Consider the following 22,922-nt stretch of genomic DNA (forward strand, 5'->3'; position numbering starts at 1 on the left):
CACCGCAACTACTGAAGGCCGTGTCCCTAGAACCCGTGCCAACGCAATGCGAAGCCCAAGCACCGCAATGAAGAGTAGCCCCCCGCTCGCCTCAACTAGAGAAAGCCCTTGTGCAGCAGTGAAGACCCAATGCAGCCAAAAGTAAATAAATTAAAAAAAAAACTTTCCCCATACCAGAGATTAAGTATTTTCTGCAAAGACTCTAGAAGTAGGCAATTTAAACTGATTCATACATGTATACAACACGTGTATGTTAATACTTGACTTCTTGCCCCAAAGACTCTTTGAGCAAACCAGTGATATGACTGGGCCTGAGACCAGTCTGCTAGGAAGTAATTCCAAAGTGGAGAAGGCAGTCTGTTCTAGGCAGCTGGACAGGATTTCATGGGGACATGCTTGGAGATCCCATGTGGATATCACGCTGTCAGCGGCTGGTTCCAGCAGGTGGTATACTCCCATTTTACAGAAGGGAATGCTGAAGCTCAGGGAGCCCCTTATCCTTTGTTTCTCAGAACACAATAGAGCAAGAGAATAGAACCATAGAATACTGGAGTTTGGATTCTGGGCTTTTGGGTATCTCTCTCCTGGAGGCAGTGTGGTTTCCTGGTTAAGGGTATGGGCCCTAGGATTAGTCTGCCTGAATGCAAACCCCAGATTGTCCGTTTCTTAAATGGGTGACTTTAGGCAATTTATTATATGTTTTATCTGCAAAATGTGTCATTGGGAGGACTAAATGAACTATTTGTTTGAAGCGCTTAGGACATTGCCTAGCTCATAGTAAGTACTCAGTAGACAATAGCTTTTTATTACTGGAGCCTCCGCTAAGGAAGCACTGCTTCTAGAAATCCTGACCAGCCTAGGCCTGGAAATGCTGCCACCTGACTCCCTCCAAGGTGAGCTGTCTGAGGTCACCTCAATGCTCATAGGACCTCTTCTTGTCTCCACCTCAGGGGGAGTTTTTGCACACCATTTATTATCATATAATATAGTGCAATATAATATCATACACCATATAACATAATATGATGGGTAGGTTAACCTGGAAACCCTGAGGCGGACAGTGGATGGATGGATAGATGAATAGATACATTTGTACTAAGTATACATACATTATATCATTCTATTGATTTGTAAAAAGTTCCCGGTCTGCCTGGCTGTAATGAGATTTTTGAACTTTGCGTGGCGATCAATGAGAGGAATATTATTGGCCTGGAGAATTGATATACCTGCTCTCAGTGGCTTGTTCTGCTCCCAGGCTGCCCCGGCCCCCCAGGTGTACGATTCCAGCAGACACTTAACCTTTTTTACAGTGTCATCAGGCTAAAAGGAATCTAATAGTGACACAGGACTTGTGCTCAGCACTCTGCCACTATTGCTTTCCTGTCACAAATAATTTATAGCCTTCTATTTCCATCCCCGAGCCTGCACCCCAGCCCTGCCTCCCACTTTCCCCCAGCTCCCAGGAATCAATAAGCTCACACAGCCACAGTGGGACTTCAGGGTGCAAAGAGACAGACAGACAGACAAAGGGAAGGGAGACAGAGAGAGGGGCAGAGACAGACAGGAAGGGGAGAGAATGAAACACAGAGGAAGGATGCGGGGGGAGGGACGGGGGGAAAACCAGAAGAGGAGTGAAGACTCACCCCAGTGCCTTCTTAGAATTGAGAGTGCCTCAGTTTCTTCATGAGTTTAACAAATTGTTAATAGGAGACTCATTACATGCTTTCATGCTAACTCACAGAGCTGATGAGACTGTTTTGATCTCCAGCATGGTGGGGAGTGGAGACCTCTGGGGAATTTAACCAAAGAGGGAGTGACTTCACCTGCCTTGTCATCCTTTACTCTAAAGCTCTGCCACAGGCCCCTGGCATCTCTCAGGTCCTGAGGGAGCTGCTGCTCATACTGTCTGTGGATCCCTCCCAGTGCCCCCAGGCAGAGGTCCCCAGTCTGTCTTCCCGAGAGTCTCTGATGCATCTCTTTTGGGGTCAGCTTATGACACCTGCTGCTGCTGTTTCCTGTCTTCTCAGTGCTCTTCCCAGGGTCCCTGAAGCAGCTGCATTGACCAGGCTGGGGCATATTGGCCTGAGAGGCCTCCTTGTCTGCACCTGGCCCAGCCCCTCCAAAGAATGCAGCCAGTCCTGGGGATCACGCATAGGAATAATAATACTAGTAGTTATTATTATAGCTGGCATTTATTGAGCCAAGCATCATACTAATCATTTTATATGAATTATCCTATTTAATCCTCACAACAGTCCTACAAAAAAAAAAATTGGTCATGAAGAACCTAGGGGCAAGATGGGAATAAAGACGCAGACCTACTAGAGAATGGACTCGAGGATAGGGGGAGGGGGAAGGGTAAACTGGGACAAAGTGAGAGAGTGGCATGGACATATATACGCTACCAAACGTAAAATAGATAGCTAGTGGGAAGCAGCCGCATAGCACAGGGAGATCAGCTCTGTGCTTTGTGACCACCTAGAGGGGTGGGATGTGGGGAGTGGGAGGGAGGGAGCCGCAAGAGGGAAGAGATATGGGGATATATGTATATGTATAACTGATTCACTTTGTTATAAAGCAGAAACTAACACACCATTGTAAAGCAATTACTCCAATAAAGATGTTAAAAAAAAAAAGTATCAGAGCTGGGACTCAGACTCAGGCAGACTGAGCCCAGAGCCCATCCCCTTCTTGCCTTTGCTCTTCTCATACTCCTGTGAGTGTGAGGTTCTAAGTGCCTGCAAGGCAAAGCCTAGGAGGTTCTCTGGAAAGGTGGAGGTGGGGGAGAAAGAGCGTCCCTGTCAAGGAAAGCACGCTGGAAGGAGAAGTGGGGAGCAGGCACCCTCGCAGGGCAGCCTTTCTGTGGAAATGGGAAATGGCACCTCCAACCCCCGGTAAATGGGCCCAGGGCTCCTGACTGTAGCCCCGCAAGGATGCATGTGCAGGAACTTGACTCTCCAGGCCAAACCTGTGGGGGGCCGTGGTGGCCACAGATGTGTCTGGCTGTCTTTTGCGGCCAAGAATGAAAAAGAATTAGAGAAAGAGGAGGAGGAACAGGGGGCAATAGGACCAGGCAGTCACACAAAGCAATCTCTTTATCCTTTTAACCCTTAGTGATATTCCTATTAGTCAGTGGGTTTGTGTATGGGACGCAGGGGGGCAATGGGTGACCATAACGTTTCCACAATCCCGGTTCTTAAACTCCCTGAGATCACCGTTGGGGACTGGTGAGTGTCCACCTCCTGGGGGGCATGGACGGACACCAAGAGCATTAGTAACTCACAGCAGGCACCCTGCCCAGCTCGTCTCCCATGCACCACCAAGCCGCTGTCAGGGAGTAGTGATTTTCCATCACTTGCTGCCTCAGCTAAAACTGCACCAGCGCCCCAGGGGTCAGAGGCTGTGGGTAACAAAGACAGCAGCTCCACAAGTCCGTCCAGTTGTCTGTCTCACCCAGCCTCAGTCTTGGGGTTCCCTCAGTCCAGAGCCCAGAGTCCACCAGCTCTCAAGTCAGAGCCACCCACAGGCCCACTGAGATCCCAGAAGCCTTTTGCTGCAATGAATTAGGAGCAGCTGCTCTGAGCTGCTCAGCCTCCTTCTAGACTTTTCGTGTAGACCAGTCTACACTGCCCTTAGCGACTGTCAGGTCTTTCCCATTGTGATCATGCTCCAGACCCAGAAGCTTTGGGCCACCTCACCACGTGCCATCTCTTGCTGCCTCGTCCCCGTGGCCGCCATTCCGTTCTCCCCTTGTTCTGCCTTGTCTGGCAATCATCCACTTTCTCTCAGGCAACTCCAGCCTCTCCCTCTTCACCAGTTCTTTCTCCTCAGCCTACAGACTTATCCAGGTCCTTCCTCCCCTAAACAGCCTTCCCTCCACTTAGCTGCCACTTCCATCCTCAGCTTCCACACTTTTCTCTCCTTTTCTACACACTTCTGAAGCAATAGTCTACGTTCACTGCCTCCCTCTCCTGCTGTCCACTCCCTAGCCTCTTTTTATCTGGCTCCTGCCTCAGTTGCTTTGTTGAGGCCGCTCTCCCAAGGTCACTAGTGGTCACCAAAATTCCCAGATCTGTGCCTCTTCTTATTCCCAATACCCTTCAATCTTTATGTCACCACGGATGCTGTGGATTACGTTCTCCTTCTGGAAATGTTCTTCTCTGTTGACTTAGCTAAAACTGCCTGATCCTGGTTCTGCCATTTCCTGTGTGACCAACTCTGACCCTTGTGTAAGGTCAGGTTCTTTTCCTCAGCCTCTGATAGTAGATGTTCTCCAGGGTCTTCTCTTTAGTCCTCTCATCCCAACCAACACTTCCTTCCTTGATAATCTCCTAAATCCATATCTACTCTGCCGGCTGGTGCACGGCCATCCACCTGGACACTCACCTACCTCCTCAAATGCTCACGTCAAAGACCAACCAGTCACCTCCCTGCATCCCTCTTCCTGACAGTGGGACAAACCACCAGACTTCCAGTTACACAGAACTGGGGTTTTAGAGCCATGGTTGACTCCATTTAGTTGCCAAATCCACCTTACAAATTCTTCCTTCTCTTTTTTTTTTTTTCTTTTGGCCACGACACGAGGCTTGTTGGACGTTAGTTCCCCGAGCAGGGATCGATCAAACCTGGGCCCTTGGCAGTGAAAGCATGGAGTCCTACCCACTGGACTGTTAGGGAATTCCCTTTTTTTTTTTTTCCTTCTCTTTTCTGAGACCAGCTACCTATGGCCTTGTGCCTGTCTATTGCTTTACCTGCATCGGTTTGCACATGTCTCCTTTAGTTTAAAAATCACTCATGGCTTGAGATTCTGTAAACCTGGTTCCTATATACTGGGGGAAGTCTGACAAAGTAACAAAAAGCACACACTTTAAATACTGAATTCCAACTCTGCCCTAGCTGGCAATGTGATCTTGAGTAAGCTCTTCTTTTTTTTTTTTTAGTTGTGGCCAGTGGGGGCTACTCCTTGTTGTGGTGCCTGGGCCTCTCATTGCGGTGGCTTCTTTTGTTGTGGAGCACAGGCTCTAGGTGCACAGGCTTCAGTAGTTGTGGCACGCAGGCTCAGTAGCTGTGGCACATGGGCCTAGTTGCTCCGCGGCATGTGGGATCTTCCCAGACCAGGGCTTGAACCCGTGTCCCCTGCATTGGCAGGCAGACTCTCAACCACTGTGCCACCAGGGAAGCCCTTGAGTAAGCTCTTTAACCTCTGTCAGCTTTGGTTTTCAGTCTGCAAAACAAGGATAATAGTAATGCTTTGGAGGTTGTTGTGAGAATTAACAGTAGTATATATATACAGTAATATAAATTGCATATAACGTTGGCATATAATAGATGCTTGATAAGTGGAAAATCGCTAGTATCATCATTACTTCCAAGTTTTCAGCCTTATTTCCTCTTACTCCCTTACATCCCTCCACCGTTCCTGGCCTAGGCATTAGCCCCTAACCCAGCGTGACCACTCGGCTCCTGTGCTTTGCTTCTACCCTCCTCCAGCATCTGCTTCTAATGCCCTCTTCTCCACTTATTTGTTCATCTGAGAATCATATTGGTTTTTTTTTTACTGGGGAAAGAGACCTTAGAGATTCTGTAGTCTAACCTCTTTACTTTATAGCTAAAGAAACTGAGGCCCAGAAAAGGAGAACGATGAGGCCAAGGCTATGTGGCCACTTAGTGGAAGACTCGGGGCCTCAGCCATGAAGCCCAGTGACTTTTCCACTATCCTCTTGCCTCTGGCTCCTATACGTGTGTGTGTATATATATTCAGCCTTACTCTGCTTTGAGGATCTACATCAAGTTCCACCTCCTCAGTGACTTCTTTCCCATTTCCCCCACCTGCAAGGGGGGTGACTTCTCCCCCACATCCTCCTGGCCCTTCCTGCCTGGCCCCCTCTGGGTTACTTAGCTTTCTCGGGGTGTGTCCACTCCCTGCCCGACTTCATTCCCAGCCCTGGGAGGCAGGGGCCTTGTCTCGGTTGCCTGCGAGTGTTCCAGTCCACGCACGGCTTGCGACTCACCTGGCTGGTTGTCTCACACTCCTCTCTGCAGGGAGAGCAGCGCCTCCGGAAGAGTGGCTTGCAAGGGCACCTGACTGACCAGTGGGTGGAGGAGAGTGTTCCTTGGTCCCGGCCCTGGGCTTGGTCTTTTGTGTTGCTGAGCCCTGCGTCCTTGGATCACTAACAATCCCCAGCCCTGGGACGTTTGGTCTGGATTCCCCCCACCCCACCCCAGCGGAGTGCGTAGGGAAGGTACTAGGCTTTTCACCTAGTCTGGTAAAGAAGGTGTGATCCAAGTAAGGCCTCTGAGAAGGAGGCCAGCGGGCCAGCGAGCTCGGCAGGGACAGGGCTTTGACAGGTTTGAGAGCCCTAAGCGGGCTCAAGGAGCTGCTCAGGGCCTGGCAGAGGGACCAGTACTGTGTTGGAATCCTGGAGATGAAAGGATTACCTGCCACCCAGCCCTTTCACTGGCTACTTCTCTTTAGCTCAGGAAATGGGGAAATCTCACCCCTTCCCTCGGCTCTGGAGGACTGTGATACAGTCCCAATAGGAAAGCCAGCTCCGAAATGATCTCCAGACTCCTCTCGGGAGGAGATGTGTGTGGTTGAGGAGGGAAGGATGGACAGCAAGTCACCAGGGCAGCCCCCACTCCCAGAAACGGGAAGGATGCTGTGCTCCACTCGCTCTGCTGCCCGATCCTTGCTACCAAACATCAAGGTGCAATTCACGAATCACACAGCAGGACAGAATGCAGACTGTCTCTGCCCAGGGCTGTACTAGGCTGGATCACAGAGCCAACAGGAGGGCAAGCTCCTGCCTTGCAGTAGTCAGAGAGGGCAGGGGTGCAGGGAGCAGACGGGTGAGGAGGGAGCTGAGCTCAGGGGAGCGCCTCTGCAGGACTGGGCTGCAGGTGACCAGGGCAGGAGAGGGCATGTGATGTGTGATGCTGTTGTCACGCTGTTGCAGGATCATCCGGACCAAAGTTCAGCAGCCTTTCCACCCAACGCCGGATGGAGCCGGGACCGGAGTGACTGCCCCTGGCCACACCATCGGTAAGAGGGCTCAGGGAAGGGGGGAAGCTGATCCCCCTGAGAGCTGGGAAAAGCAGCTCTGCTCGTGGGAAATGCCCACCTGTCTGAGGTCCAAGGGCCGTGCTCTCCCTGGGCTCCTAGAGGCTCGGGATCTTCCTGGGAGACTAGCTCACGAGGACTGCTCTCTGCCTCCTGTGAGCATCTCCTCAGAGCTGCCTTGCCTTTATCCGTCTGTGTGTCTGTCTCTCTCCCTCTATTCCCTCTAACTTTCCTTCTCTTTCCCGTCCTCCTTCTCCATCTTTTTTTCCGTGTCCCTCTGTCATATCTACTTGCTTACTCCATTTTTTGTTTTTTTTATTTTTAAGATTCTCCTTCTCTCTTCTCCCCTCCTCTGCCTTCTTCTCTTCTCTTCCTTCCTCTCCTCTCTGTCCATATGGCCCTGGACCTGTTCCTCTGTCTCTCTCCCTCCCTCCTCACGGCTTCTCTCCTCTTTACCAGTGTCTCTTGATCTGTTTGTCTCTCTCATCCGTTCAGTAACTGTCTGCCCCTCTCGAACCTCCTCCTTTATTGACCCTCGCTCACAGCCTCACAGAGACATGACCCAGGTCCACCAGAACACCTGCTAACAGCCCCCATCCCCCCCACACACTATCTTCCCTTTGGCCCAAGGGCGCTTGGTGCTGCTGAAGCCATAGATAAGGTCTGGGGCTTTAGGGGCTGGGATGTGGTTAAACTTCTCTTGCTGCCCCTCTTGGCAGCTGTCCCCGCTCTCTTGACCAGCAGGAAGTAGAAAGCGCTGGTCCCAGCCCCCCTGGAGTTGGCAGGAGTGCTGTTTACTAGGCCTGTGTTACAGCATGTGCTGGGAGGGAGGGTTGGGCCAGGCTGTACCTGAGCTGATCACCGCAGAGTGAATGTGTTCACTACTCTGTGCCCTGAAGGAGAAATTAGGAACTTCTCAAGTGATTTCAAGACCAGGAGCAACTGGGGGAGAGGAGCTCCACACTCCCGGGGAATATCAGGACCATTCTTGTGTCTCTAAGAGACTCAGATAGACCTTAGAAAGCCACACTCTAAATCAGGACTGGGAAAGACTCCGCCCAGGAGACTAGAAACAATGGCCTGGGGTTTGTTTAGAAGGATTTGTCCAGCGGGGATCAGATAGGATGAGCTGTGCAAGGAGGCATCCTAGGAGCTGTGCTCTCTGCACGACTGCTGAGTCGCTTTCTAGGTTGAGTCAGCTTTTGCTGTTTGCTGAACCCACATACTCAGGGAGTGGGTTCAATCTATAGTGAGTGAAATCTCTAGGTCTGCAGAGAAGGCCTGGGGTTGACTGGTCCCCACTCAATCCAGGGTGGACAGCAGTGAATAGCCTAAATTGTATGTAGCAATGCGTTCCCCCTTAAACCTCAGAGGAAGGAGGGGACTATGGGCTCCCCATCCCTCCTCATTTCCTCTGCTTCTCTCTGCCCCCAGCCTTGGGGCTTTGGCCTGCGATCACAACTGCTATCCTGATGGCATTTCCTCCTTACTCTCGTCCAGTTCCCAGTACGGCCTCCCCTCCTGTTTCCAGCACCTCCAATGATCCGGTGGGATCCTACTCCATCAATGGGATCCTGGGGATCCCCCGCTCCAATGGCGAGAAGAGGAAACGTGATGAAGGTAGGGAGGAGGGAAGAGGCTTGGCTTCCCCTGTGCATGCTTTTGTCCTTGGACTCGGAGCTCCGGTTTCGGACTAGCCTCGCAGCTGCTCTGCTGTGAGATCAGTTTTAGTAGCAAAGCCTGGGTCCCCCCACTACCCTGCTGGCTCCTGGAGAGAGGGAGGCAGGCTGCTGGTGGGGCCATCAGTTTCACCATCTGCTCAGCAGCCCCGACTGCCTCACCTTCCGCTGGGATTCATCCCGAACATCCCGGTGAGATGCCAGGAGGGAAAGCATGAGCCGTGGACTATGGGAAGGTTTTGGAGGTTGGGGGACAGCTGGTCTCTGACCTGGGGATGAAAAGCCAACCTGACTTGTCCTCCTCTGATCTCAACCCGTCAGGAGATGGGGGAGTGTTGTCATGCGCAGCTGACCCTTGTGTCCTTTCTCTGTAACACGTGGACCCTGTGCCCATTCAGACCACTTGGGGAGCTGGGCATGGGCCCTCTCTGCTCTCCTCTATGGGAGGAGACACCCCCCAGGCTCCTCTCTGGCCCTTCCCCTCATTCCCTGTAATTCCTCGGGTGCAGCTAGCTGTTAGGCAGGGAGTTAAAGGGTGAGGAGATGAAGAGGAGGAGCAGGGAAAGGAATTCAGAGGAGAGAGTGGTGGAGATGAACTTGGAAGAAGGTGTTCTTCAAATATTATGACATTAAGGTCCCTTCGTGACCATCTGGTTCTCTTTTATTTGCGGTACACGGGCCTCTCACTGTTGTGGCTTCTCCCATTGCGGAGCACAGGCTCCGGACGCGCAGGCTCAGCGGCCATGGCTCACGGGCCCAGCCGCTCGGCGGCATGTGGGATCTTCCGGAACCGGGACACGAACCCGCGTCCCCTGCATCGGCAGGCAGACTCTCAACCACTGCGCCACCAGGGAAGCCCCATCTGGTTCTCTTTTGATGCATGAGGCCAGGGCGCAGGGCTGGAGGCCCAGACAAAGGGAGACACCAGTGTCTGGAGCCTGCTTCCTGCCCTGATCTTATGGTCCCTGCTGGGGAGACAGTAACTTCCTGGTCTAGGAAGGGCATATGATTTTAAGGGTCTCTCCCATGACATAGACAGAACCCTCTAAATATGAACATAGGGGGGTGACCAAATATCCCATTAGTCCAGACAGTCCCAATTTATGCCTTTGTCTCTGCGTCTTGGCCAGTCAGCGTCTCCTTTTTCTCTCAAAAATGTCCTGTTTGGACAGTAAATCATGTGGTCATCCTAAGTGCAGACAAGCCCTTGATTGGGGCAGCTCTAGAGGGTAAGGAACAGAGAAAAGAGACAAAGCTGAGATTCCCTAGACCCAGGCTGAGGGAAAAGAGAGTGTGAGAGCCCTGGCCTCCAGCAGAAAGGACAGCATGTAGGAGAGGCCTGGGCCTGGCAAGACAGGGATGACCTGGGGCTGGCCTCCTTCCAGAAGCCCTAATGGCCTCGTTTCACAGGAAAACAGCTTGTCTGGCTCTATTTCTCCTTCTTCCAAAACATCCAAACCCATTTGGCTGCCACGGCCTTTGCCACTCACTAAATTTCATTGTGGTTGTTTTGGCGGCAGCCACTGACGGGCAGCGGGGGTGGCTGCATGAAAGGGCCTAAGTCTCAGTTCTCTCTGGGGGTTTCCCACACTCAGGCCTTCCCCAAGCTCCCTGGCACTCTGAGTGATCTGGAAGATTCTGCCTCAGAACCTGAAGATTTCTCCTTTAACCACCAGCACCTGTGAGATGACCAGGACCCCCCCTTTGTCCTCTCCCCCATTGGTCTGCGGTTGGGGCCAAGCGTATCCTCTGCTTCCTGGGCTCCTATGGGCCGTCAAAGGAGCTGGGGTTAGAGAGTCACTGGCCTGAGGCTGCGGCCACTGCAGGTCAGGCCCGGCTGGCCCAGAACAGAGTGCTCTCCTCTCTGAGCAATTGATCACATTCATTGTTTCAAGTCAATTCAATTCAGTCACCCTTTCCTGGGCATCAGTCGCAAGAAAGGCTTGGTGCTGTAGGATCCCAGAGCAGAACAAGATATGATTCTTGTCCTTAAGGAGCTTACAGTCTAGTGGGGCATGTAAAACACGTGAGTCCAGAGAGCAGAAAGGCCCATCAGAGATCTAGATATCTGTGTTGTGATGGAGGTCTGGGCTGCAGGCCATGGGAACTCAAAGTGGGGAGGCAGTGAACCTCCAGGAAAGGCTGCTCTTCGAGGAGGGCCCTGAGGGATGGACAAGGGGCACGGTTCAAAGACAACGGTAGTTGAAATTCTATCGGACAGACTGAGCCTTGTGCCCAGAAGACACTGTGCTGAAAACACAGGGGTGCTTTGGCTGGAATGAAAGGGCCTGAGGGGAAGTCATGGCAGTAAGGCTGAGCGGAGGGGTTAGGGCCACAGGAGAGCAGGCCAAGACGGGGCCCTATAAGGAGTTTGGACTTTTTCCTGCAGACATGAGAAGCCACTGCAAGTGTCTGGGCAGGAAAGGACAAGAGTAGGGCTGGGCTGGGGAAGACCCTCCTCCAGGAGGGTGGTGGTGATGGCAGTGGGGAGACATCTCAGGAAGCAGTTGAATTCTGGCTGAGGGATAATGGCAGCCTCTAAGTTTACTCTTGCTGCTTAAATACTTACCACAGGCCTAGCCAGTTGGCAAGAAGGATCAGAGACCCTGCTTCTTTTTGGGGGAAGAGGGTTCTTTTGCCTTGACACACCCCTTCTGACCAACCCCAGGCCAGATGGAGCTATCCTTCCCCTGGTGGAGGCCAGAGCCTATTAGGGAGGCCAGTATTCCCTGACCACACCCCTACCCCAAACGCACACCACCACACACACACTTGATCCATCGGACCCAGGTGGAAAGGGAGGGGAAAGGAGAGGCTAGAGCAAAGGCAGACCTTTCACAGCCCATTCCCCCCTTCCCCCATTCTGGGTGCCTCCAAGCAGCCAGGCCCAGTTTGCATTAGGGAGCAGCTCAGATGATTAAGAATAGGGGAGATAATTATGTGTCAAGATGATGTAGCCCAACTCTGCAGTCAGGCCAAGGTAGCACAGCAGCTGGCAGGCTGGTCGCAGGAGGCAGCCTCGGGCATGGGCTGCACAGACACCCAGGTGTGTCCTTCAGCCACTGGGCCAGCACCACAGGCAAAAGAGAGAGCTGACTCAGGCGGTGAGGGACGCTGGGATGGGAATGGGGATACATGTCAAGGGACTAGACCTCGAGGGAGTGGAGGGGCAGGTCTGTTTCCAGGTGGACCCTGTACCCCTGCCAGGCTGGCTCGATTTTGGCCCCACCCACTGGGGCATCTCCCTAGAAGTGTCATAGCCCAGGGGTGAGCTGTGAGCCTCTCTGTCCTCAAGGAAGCCACTCCCACTCCTGCCTGTGGGTACGGTTCGGCCTATTCTTCAGCACTAACAATGTAACGGTGGTGGGCATTAGCGAGGACAGTCACTGCAGCGTGCGCTGGCATTATTGGAGACAATCTCAGCAGTAGTTATTGGTGTTCGCAGTGATAATACCCAGAGCGTTACTGGCATTGGTACTCAGAACATGGACAGCGTTATTAGTATCTGCAGCAATCAGATCTGTGGGGACATTAGTGAAGGGCCAATCAGCTGTGACTCTGGGGAAAAAGGAAACTGACAGTGACTGTGAGCCTGCTTGAGACGCCTCTCATGCTTTGGCCTTTGGAAGCATGGAAGAATCCCCAGACTTGCCTTTAAGAAATATGCGAGGCAAGAAGCTTTGACCTCCCCTCCCCACAAGAGTCCAGGAGGTCCCAGAATGAGACAGGTAGACAGACCAGGGATAGATGAGGAAGTTATGTCACAAAGCACCCGGCAGACAGGCTGTCCATCCGTCTGAGAAGGTAGATCCCCGTTCAGTACCCTGCTAAAATCTTTCCCTCTTCTTGGCTACAATTATGGGTGGGTATATTAGGGTCCTTTGAAGGAACACTGCTTCCCCGAATGTTGCATGCCCTGGCGTATGTGGCTGCAGGATAGGGACTCTTGTATTCTTTTTAGGCTGAAAGATCTAAGTCCTTTACCTTCACCCAGTTGCTTTTGGCTGTGGCCTAAAGCATTGCCGTCCATCAGTGTTGTTGAAGGCCAGAGCAATTACATAACTTGTCCAAAAATCTGAATGAAGTCCTATGTGTGAGTCTTTCGATCTGTGTGAGGGGAGGTGTGTTGGTATCATCCTTTGATGTGTGGGGTTGCAGCGGGCCGCGCTTCTGTCTTCCATTAATTAGGTGCACAATGAATTGTGCAGTCGAGTGCTGCCAGGCCGGTGCAGTTGTACGTTTGCAGGCAGGGCAGGCTGCATGGCTGCAAACAGCCGAGACCTGTCACTGCCTTTAATAGCTCCCTTCTGCTTTGGATGAAGCTGTAACTTCAAGAAGTGGTTTATTTCCTTAGTTAGTTTCTCCCCAAAAGTCCCCCAATGTGTTGCTCAGATTTGACTTGGAGCAAGTGAGGGGATTAGGCTGTGGGAAGGAGCAGCACCTGCTCTGTCTAGGAGCCTGGGCTTCAGGCAAGAGAAGGCTGCAAAGACCCCCACGCAGAAGAAGGATTCGGGTGGAGGCCAACAGGCAGTCCCGGGAGCGCAGCAGGGAAGGGCAGTGTGGCTCAGTGGGGAAGGGGTCTGGAGGGAGGGAGGTGCAGCCGGCTTTGAGTCCTAGTGCCTTGGGCAAGTCACTTAACCTTCATCAGCTCAGTCTTCTCCTCTGTGAAATGGAGACGGTGACGGTACTTACTTCACAGGGATGTGGGGAGCACTACACGCGATCATGGAGATGGAGTTGAGCCGACTCCGTCTCGGAAGATGGCTTGCTGTGTGTCTGGGGAGGAAGGCATAATTGGCAGGTTTATGTTTCAAGGGGAAATGAAGTTGTGTCAGAAAGAAACTTTTTTAGGTACAGCCTCTCTCATCTTGGTGCAGCTCCTCTTACATACGGCAGCCTAGGGAAGCTGATGCTGGGATAAACCGACCTAGATGGGACCAGGGCAGTGGGGGAAAGATATGAGCCTCCCCTGTGTGACTGGGAGGACCTCTGTCCATCTCTGCTTGCTCATCTGCTCTGCGGTTATCCACTTGGGCTGCATGTCATCTCTTATTAGCCTCCACAGGCATTTTAGATGTGGGTAAATAAATACGGGACCCCTTCTTCTCTAACATGGAGGCATCCCTCCCTCTATCCATTGCTGTGTATTTCTGTTCCCACATACAAGTTTATGTATTTACCTTGGGAAATGTATGTTTTGTGGCCACATGTGCTTTTCTACATGGGTCATGCAAACGTCGGTATTGTGTGTTCTCTACCTTTCTGAGATCGTTGGGTGAAAGGGGATGCAGAACTGCATTGGGCAGGCGTGCAGTTTTCTGGGTAGTGTATGCACTCGAAGAGATGTTCAAATGTGAGCAGGTGCATGTCCATGTCCCTGTCAGCAGCTCCAGGGAGCTGGGAGAGCTCTAAGCCAGGCCTGGGTGTGCTAAGGCTGCATGGTCTTGAGGCATAGGTTCGCGTATGGAATTTTGCCCAAAGGGCCCTGTAGGCATCACCCTGCATTCTGTTGGCAAAAGGATGGGCTGTCCTGATCCTGCCTCCATGGGTGGACTGGCCCCCAAGGCAAGGGAGACTGAGACTGGGAACCCTTACAGAGGAACCTGGTCTCCCAACCTCAGGGTTTCTCCCCCCTCCCCGGTCTTCAACCTGCCTGTCTTTCGCGATCTCTCAGTGTCTGTCTCTTATTTGCTCTAGTCGAGGTATACACTGATCCTGCCCACATTAGAGGTGGAGGTTTGCATCTGGTCTGGACTTTAAGAGGTATGGGGGCCAGAGGGAACATGGTGCGGGGACCAGGGGAAAGAGCCGGGGGTGGCCATTAGAGAGTCTTCAGAGAGTGGGTTCCTAAGGGCCAGAGAGCAGAATAGGAGGAGGTGGCCCAGGATTCCACTGGGAAACCAAGAGGCTAACAGAATCTCAGGGCCTGGCTCACTTCCGCCTTGGGCTACTGCTGGCTTTGGGGGCTGAGGCCCTGTGGCCTGGAGGGTCAGGCCCTCAGTGGATGGGAGACACTTTTTCCAGCCCTTGGAAAAACAAAGAGCAGATCGGGTAGTAAAACAAAAGCAAAGGAGACCTGGAAACACCTGACAGCCCTAATTCATCACGGCCCAAGTTTTTTCCTGTGTTCCCATTATATTTGTTTGTAAAAGTGGAAATCAATTTTGAAGGTAATTTTCTGGAAAGAATGGAAGGGAGGTGGGAGGGCCGGATAAGGCAGAGATGGTAAAAGGAAAAATTTAGGCCAGGCACAGCCCAGGGGCAGCTCTTGGCAAGGTGAAAGAAAATTGCATATTCAATCTCCGTCCATGAATCTCCCTCGCTGCTGCCCGCCTCCTGCTTGAAAACAATGAAGGCTTTTTCCCAACGCTGGGCAGGGCCTCGGTATCAGCCTCACTTTAACTTCAGGGTCATTAATTCCCTGATTATTGAAGGAGAAGAGAGGGTTGCAGCATCAATTCCAAAGGCACCCCCCCATGTGATCAGGCCCTGGTTGGGGTGGGGTGGGGGGCAGCCAGGGTGAGGTGAGGTGTTGCTTCAGAAGAGCAGAGGGGTGGGAGGGAGGAAGTGGGGAGCCAACTGGACTGGGGGGAAGGAAGCCAGGAGGAGGGGAGAAGAAGGCAGTCATTACTGCATACCTCTGTTGTGTTGTTATTGCAAATTAAAAGTAGCATGTTCCACTCCGCAGCTATCTTTGGGGAGGGAGGGGCACTGAGGGAGGTGGGGGATCTTATCATTGCTTCTTCAGCAGACCAGCCGTGGTGTCACCGTGTGAGGTGACATTTGAATTTACAATTCCGCTGAGAAAAGCCATTAATTCACAAATTAACATTTCTCCCTCTCCCTCTCTCTTTAACACTCTCTCCCTCTCTCACATGGATGTGCAAGCAATTGAAAAGACAAAGGAAATAGCCTTAAGGAAGAGACTTTACTGCTAGTCTGTCTGTGCTGAGATTGCTCCCCCTGCTTCCAGATAGATAAACCAATTACCTGAGCAGCTCTGCTCCTGGCCGCCCGAGATCACCTCCTTTTGTAGGCTGCCTCCATGGCTGGATTACACTCGGTGTATCTCATTAGTGTAAACCAGGCATGCCCTGGTCACCGGGCTCTCTTCCCTGCTCTCTTTCTGGAGGGGCAGCAGGAGGAGTGCTGGTGTCAGAAAAGGCAGGCAAGGAGGACCCTGGGAAAGAGGAGAGGCCGCCGCTGGCCAGCTGCCAGGCGCTGGGACTTTGGTGCTCAAGGCCCGGACCTTCGGTCCTGGAGGAGGCTGCTGGGGGGAATCTGCAGGTGAGCGCTCCTTCGCAGGTTTGCATGGGTGGACATTTAGAGGCAGAGGCAGGAGCCAGAGCCTGACTCTCGGGGGCCCACAGCGCCTGTTCTCTGTGGCCTTTTGGTCCAGGGGCTGGGGGCTGGCAGAAGCAGAGAGGGATCTGAGCGCTCGCTGCCTGGGAAATGCTTAGGGAAGTTTCGCTGAGTCCACATCATTTTAGTGGGACAGGATGCAGCCTGAAGGAGCTGGGAGGGGTGCAGAGGAGGGCCCAGAGGCAAGGTGAGGTTGCACTATGTTGGGTAAACAAAAGGAGGTTGCACTGATTCCTTAACCTAAACCCAGCACTTGCGAGCAGTTATGTCTGTTTGCCACTCAGTCCCTACACACACATTCCCAGCCATCCAACTCCTTTCTTAGAGAAGACCCATCCAGGAGCGTGGACCCGGGGTGCTGTGCTCTCAGACCTCTGGAGTGAGCTTGCATCATGGGCAGGATGTCGCAGAGCCATTTTTGCTTTTACTCTCCTCCAGGCCCCGGCCAGGCACTGCATGAGGACAGTATATTGGCAGAGGGAAGCCAAGTGGAGTTTGAGTTTCTGTAAGGAAAGTACCTCTGCGAGTTATTGCTAGAATTATATTATTTCACAAACATTACATACTACCAAGCACAGGTCACAGACTCTGAACCTAAGGAGGCAGGTTCTATGAAAGTTCAGAAACAAAATCTACATGGAGGTAGTCATCTGTCTAGACAAGCACCCAACTTTAACTGTATTAACAAAGCTCAACCTATGTTCATTTTCCAACAAATATTCAAACCCTGGCTACTGTCCACTCCAGCCCAAGAGCAAACTAAGTTTTAAAGATCAGTATTTGCTAAGACACACAAACCCCCAAAACCCACTGCTGAACACACATTCATTGTTATGAGTATATCTTCCTAGTAACGTGGGAAATTAGACCGTTCATACCTGAGGGGGGAATTTTTCTATCTTAGTTGGATCACATATTTTAGCCTAACTCTCAGGGTAATGTTGGCTACGAGCCTGTTGAACACCAACCATGTCATTATACAGAGTTAGGTTTAAAGGTTTTATTGAGAACTTTGCCTTGTGCCCTGTGCACACTCGGACTTACTTTTTTCTGTAGAGAGATAGCAGGGTTTAGCCATGGCTGTGTGTAGCTGACATAGGTGTGTGAATTTGTACCTAAATCCCTGCGTTTATATCAGAGACTGCAGCCACGTCATTAACCACCTTAGTTTCCCAGCCAGTTCATGCTGTTGTGGGTAAAGAGTTATATTTGGTTGTCTGAGGAAGGATGTTGAGATTTAGCACAAAAGAGTATATTTTTTTCGTAAAGTGCCAAAAAGTCAGAATGGATGGGTTGACCCCGCTCCCCAGGAGAGGAGGTACAGACTTGCAGTGGAGGGGCTGTGTGTGACCCTCCACCACTGGAAATTGGGGTGGGAATAGCAATAGCTTTCTCAGCAGAGGCCTCGGGTCCTCCCCACTCCCGCATCTGTGCGCTCCTGTGCACGTGTATGCACACCCACCGTGTCAGAACACATCTTCAACCCCTTGTCTTCCACTTGGCAACTACCTTCCAGCCCTGCAGGTAGGTGTCGTCCTCCTTCCCCCACAGGCAAGGGCTACAAGAGAGAAATCCGGGCAGGGGCCTGGAGGACCCCTCAGAAAAAGGGTCAGGGAGAAGGTAAGCTGGGGAGACCCAGGAGTGCCGCCTGCCAGAGGAATGGGTCCCAGCAGCCTCCCGACCATTGCTTGCTGCACAAGAGGGGCCCCAGAGCCCAGGGAGGGCCCCTCCCTTGCTTGCCTTCCTCAGGGCCCCGGTAGCCGGCAGGGGGGACCCTCCCCATTCTCCCCCCTGGGGGTGGACGGGCCAGGAGGGTTGGGGGAGGGCTGGGAGACGGATCACGAGCCTCAGAGCCGCGTAGTTGCAGCACAGCCAGTAATTCAAACCATCCTGACCCTTCGGTGAACTCAAACCTGCTGACCTTGACAGCACCAGACAAGGGAGGCCTCACAGACCTCAACCTGCATGGAGGCCTCGCCTTCTCTCCCTCCCTTCCTTGGAGCCCGTATCCCAGCCTCCAGGTGGCTCCTCATTTGGCCATCCGAGCGAAATGTCAGCATCCCTCCCTCCCTGAGGTGCCCGCCGGCCTGCCTCAAAGCACCCTTTGTGCTCATCTCCTCTGGAGGCAAGCGTGTGGACGTCTCACGGGGGTCTTTCCAGGGCTGGGCTGAGGCTTCCTCCTTCAGACACAGCTTTTACACCTTGCCCACCCGTCCTCCTCCTGCCCAGGCTTCATCTTTTTCAAGAGCTATAGTGTGTGTGTGTGTGTGTGTGTGTGTGTGTGTGTGTGTGTGTGTGTGTGTGTGTGTGTGTGTGTGTGTGTGTGTGTGTGTGTGTGTGTGTGTGTGTGTGTGTGTGTGTGTGGTGTCCGGGTGCACACAAGGGCAGGGATAAAATGTGATCGAGACAGAGCAGACAAGGGGAGGGAAGAAAAGCAGGGGGAAAGCAACCCCAGGAACCTGCATTAAAGTAAATGCAGTTTATGAAGTTTATGCTCTCCTCCTGGGGAGAGCTGGAGTCCATCCAACAGCCTCTTGGAGCCTGCCAGACAGCTCCCGAAACAGAAAGTGCAGGCAGGAGTGCAAGCAAGCCGGTGGCAGAGGGAGAGATGCACGGACACACACACACGCGCGCACACACACACACACACACAGAATCTCTCTGTCTCTCTGTCTCTCTCTCTCTGTCACTGGCTCACACAGATCTCCCTAGGCCCCAACAGACTGCAAAGCCTGGGATGGAGGGATGCAGAAGAGTGTTTGGTAGAAGGGACCCTGGGAGCTTCCCTTCCCTCTTACCTCCCCACCCGCATCTCCATCTCCTTTGCAGTGTGGACCACTGGGGCAACCAGCTTGTGGAAGCTGCTCTGGGAAAAGGGCAGTGCAGGTGGTCTTGAGGTCTAGGAAGGAAAAGGGACCAGAATGTGGTCTCCCAAGAACCTGCCTTTTTTCTGATGCTGGGGATCCATTTTTGTCTGGCACCTTGGTCTAGACCAATCAGGTACCCCACAGCTACTGAAGACAGTCCTTCAGAAGAAATTTAAGGAGTCTCTTAAGGAAAAACAATCAGAGACAGTATTTTTTCTGGGAATTCAGAGGAACTAAATAGTTGACCAGGTTAGGATATGGGAGCTCTCAGACGGACTTAAAAGCAAGGCGGAGTAACTGCCTTTCTAGACTCTTCCGCATGTGCACCAGCACTTGGGTTCATGTGTGTGTTCACTAATAATATGTAAGTGGGCCAGAATCCTTGACTTCAGACAAAAGGAGAGTGTGAAGAAAGATGACTGGAAAGGGAAATATATAGCAAAGCCTTCTTTCTGCCCAGGGCAAGGTGGCAACATCCATCTCCTGCCCCATGAAACGCCTGAGCTGGGGACGGGCAGTGGGGAGAAGCCTATCTCCCACCTTTTCCTGAGAACTCCGTGTCCCTATTCAGGTTCTTCCAGGAGCTGGGACAGAGCAGGAAAACAGAGGTAGAGTCATCTGAAGGCAGAGAGTCAAGCAGGAGAGGGTACAAGGGAAGGGGAAGGATGGCTGGAAATTGATTGTGGAGGATGCTCTGGGAAGCCAGGAGACACAAGGCATGGAGGGAGGCAGAAACTGCCCAGGGATGGCTTTTGCCCTTTCTCTCCTCTTTTCTCTCTTCCTCCCTCCTTCCTTCCCTCACTCCCCCTCCTCATCCCTCCCCTCTTCCCTCCACACATCTTTATTGGTTCCAGTAATAGCGTTGATTTGCATGTCAGGCAAAGCTTTGCTACACACACAAAAAGAAAACCCCAGCCGTGGCGGTGTGGCAGTGTCAGCTCTCGCTGTTGTTCGACAGTGTAAAATTAAATTAATAAAGCCCCCAACACAGGAAAACATAACAGGAAATTAATGGCCTTTACTGTCGCTCTGATGCAGTCATTTGCAACCCTGCTTTCCGCACCAAAGACTTCATAAATGCAAGCAGTTTCTCTAAACAAGCATACTTAGAGCGGCCTGGTATGTAATTTTTCGCCTTGCTTGTGTCCTTTGAGCTAACAAAGGCCCCTTCCCTTCTGGCTCCAGAGAGGTTTCTAACTCGTTCTGGCCCCAGCTGGAGCCCGGCCCCAGGCAGAAGGCCGCAGCCCCTCCTGAGAGCCCAGACAGGAGTGAAGGAGGACTCAGGTCCCCCTCAGACAGACCCTCAGCCAGCCCTCGTTCCCCGCCAGTGGCCAGTGCGCCCAGAGCCCCAGCCTCTGCCTGCAGGCCAGCAGGAAGGCTCAGCGTATGCTCTCAGCCAGGAAGGTTGATCATCCTGGGGAATTCACCCAAACCCACCCAATGCTCACTCCTCCCCTTCCTCTGTGCAGCGGTCCTCTCTCCCCACTACCTGTTTGTTCCCCTTCCGCCATCTGTCCCTGCTCGCCGTCCTTCTACTTCCTCACGTAGGGGTCACAGCCACCACGCTGGCAGCATGTTGGCAGTAGGCGCCCATGACCCACTTTTCTACAGGTAACTGGGGGCTAACTTATTCAAAACGGGTATAGTGACAGTGTGGATGTAATTCTCTGGGGTTCTAGGTCTCCCCCATATATGCCTCTTCTCCCCTGGTTGGTTAGAAAATATGAGGGCCCTAAATGATCATTCAGGCCATCTCTCTGTCCTTGGGCTGATTTCCCATAAACCATTTCAGAGAGCTGAGGGTCTGTGGTTTTGCTTCAGTGTGTAAACAGGTGGGATATTGAGAAAACTTACACTGATCTCTCTGGGGATCTTTGTGGGCCCAAGTTCCCACTGTGTTAGGATGTGTAAGAGGAGCAAATAACCAGGTTGTGGATCTCATGGAACTTACAGTCTATGAAGAGGTAAGGCTATCCCAAACCAGACAATAAGCTGTTAACTGAACGCTGAACCATGTGGCTGAGTGTTCAGTAGGAATCCAGGGAAGTGGCTAGAAGAGCAGGCAGGAGATGGGACTTGAAGCTGGAATTGGCTGAGATTTGGAGAGGCTGTCTCCAGGGCTATCTCGCCTATGGAGGGAGGCCAGTGGCTGGGCTAAGGCTGGTGACAAGAGAGTCAGATTCTTAAAGGTCATCTGGTTTTATCTGCCACTCACATGGAACTCTCCCCTCTAGCAGTTCTGTTTGACAGGTCACAGCCCCTGCCTGGACATAGGACATAGATGGACAGTTGTCATTGTTAGCAGCACTGCCTTTATACTGAGTCAGCGTGGTGTTGAGGGAAGAGGATGGGACTTGGAATCCCGATGTCTGGATTGGGCTCCATCTCCTCTCCTTGCTTGCCTTGGGACCTTTGGCTGATTACATAATCTCTCCGAATCTGTTTCCTCATCTTTAAAATAAGATAACAACATTTGCCACATAGAGGGGTGGTAAAGATCTCCACGCAACAGCCCCTCTTTTCTCCCTCCCTCCCTCCCTTCCATTCATTCCACCTGATTTACTGAGCACCTAACACCGGGCTGAGCCCTGAGTGGATTTCAGTTTCTCACATGGTGTGGTCCCTATGCTTGTGGAAGGCCCTTCACCATCCTGGTTACCCATCTCTGAATTCATTCTTGACAGTTAAAGTCCTTCTTAAATGAACACTAAACTCTAGAGACAGTCTAGCCAAAGCCGAGTACAGTAGAACGCTTGCCATTCTCCACCTGGAGATTCTGCATCCATAATGTAGCTTAAGATTACATTCGATTTTTTAGCAGCCGTGTCAGACTCAAACTCATACTGAGTTCGTGGTCAACTAAAACCTTGAGATCTTTTTCACATCAATTGCTATCAAGCCAGGTCTACCCCATTCTACACTTGTGTAATTGATTTTTTTTAAACCTAAACATAGGGCATTCCATTTATCCCTGTTGAATTTCATCTTGTTGGTTTGGGCTCTTAATTCCACCCAATTAAGATCATAAGGATGTCTTCTATGTCATCATCCAAGTAGTTTTTTTTTCTTGTTTGTCTGACATCTCCTACTCATTTTTTAAATTTATTTTTATTTATTTTACTTTATTTTTTATTTTTAATATTTGGCTGCATCGGGTCTTAGTTGCAGCACGCAGGATCTTCTTAGTTGCACGGGGGATCTTTCATTTCCAAGCGCGGGATCTCCGTTGCGGTGTGTGGGCTTCTCTCTAGTTGTGGCACACAGACTCCAGAGCACGTGGGCTCTGTAGTTGAGGCACACGGGCTCAGTAGTTGGGACCCGCGGGCCTAGTTGCCCTGCGGCATGAGGGATCTTAGTTCCCCGACTAGGGATCGAACCCATGTCCCCTGCATTGGAAGGTGGATTCTTTACCACCAGACCACCAGGGAAGTCCCCCAAGTAGTTTTTTTAAAGAGTGATTTTCCTTTAAAATAAAGGAAAGCCACATGGCCCACCAGTGGAGACGTCCCTCCTGGGTGCTTTAGGGACCATTGAGCCCAACAGCCATCAGCCATTTCACTGTCCCTCATCTTGTCCATAAAGTTAGGAAGACTCTCTGTGAAATTCTCTGTTACCATTCACTATACCCACAGTGTTTCCTTAATCAATCAATTTTAAAAAACCAATATAAGTTGATGAGAAAATTGAATGTCTGCTATGGATAAAGCATAGCAGGACTGATCTACAAAGGTAAATAGGAAGGACACAGTCCCTGACCTCAAGAAGCTTCTAATCTAGTAGGGAGATAGATGTGCACACCATTACACAAGCAGAATGTGATAGATCTATGATCAAGGTATAAAGTGCTATGATAAATGTAAAGAAGCGGGGGGCAGTTGCTTCCCATCAGGGCAATTGAGGAAGTCTTTGTAGGGATGGCATTTGATCTAAGCACTGATAACTAGTTAATGTGCT

At 51.7% G+C, this 22,922-nt stretch overlaps 1 protein-coding gene across 5 annotated transcripts in view; it reads left to right on the forward strand.

Annotated features, from left to right (window-relative positions):
• Positions 1-22,922, forward strand: part of PAX2 (paired box 2) — a 77,815-nt gene that overhangs the window by 24,788 nt on the left and 30,105 nt on the right. For 3 of the 5 annotated variants that reach the window (XM_060125732.1, XM_060125729.1, XM_060125731.1), the window contains exons 4-5: positions 6,957-7,042; positions 8,561-8,680. In XM_060125732.1, coding sequence (XP_059981715.1) covers positions 6,957-7,042; positions 8,561-8,680 — 206 coding nt within the window. Of the gene's footprint in view, positions 1-6,956; positions 7,043-8,560; positions 8,681-14,436; positions 14,503-22,922 lie in introns of all 5 variants that reach the window. The other 2 variants (XM_060125728.1, XM_060125730.1) reach the window with 1 other exon arrangement.

Source organism: Lagenorhynchus albirostris, chromosome 16 (assembly GCF_949774975.1).
Source record: "Lagenorhynchus albirostris chromosome 16, mLagAlb1.1, whole genome shotgun sequence".
Taxonomy (NCBI): Eukaryota; Metazoa; Chordata; class Mammalia; order Artiodactyla; family Delphinidae; genus Lagenorhynchus; species Lagenorhynchus albirostris.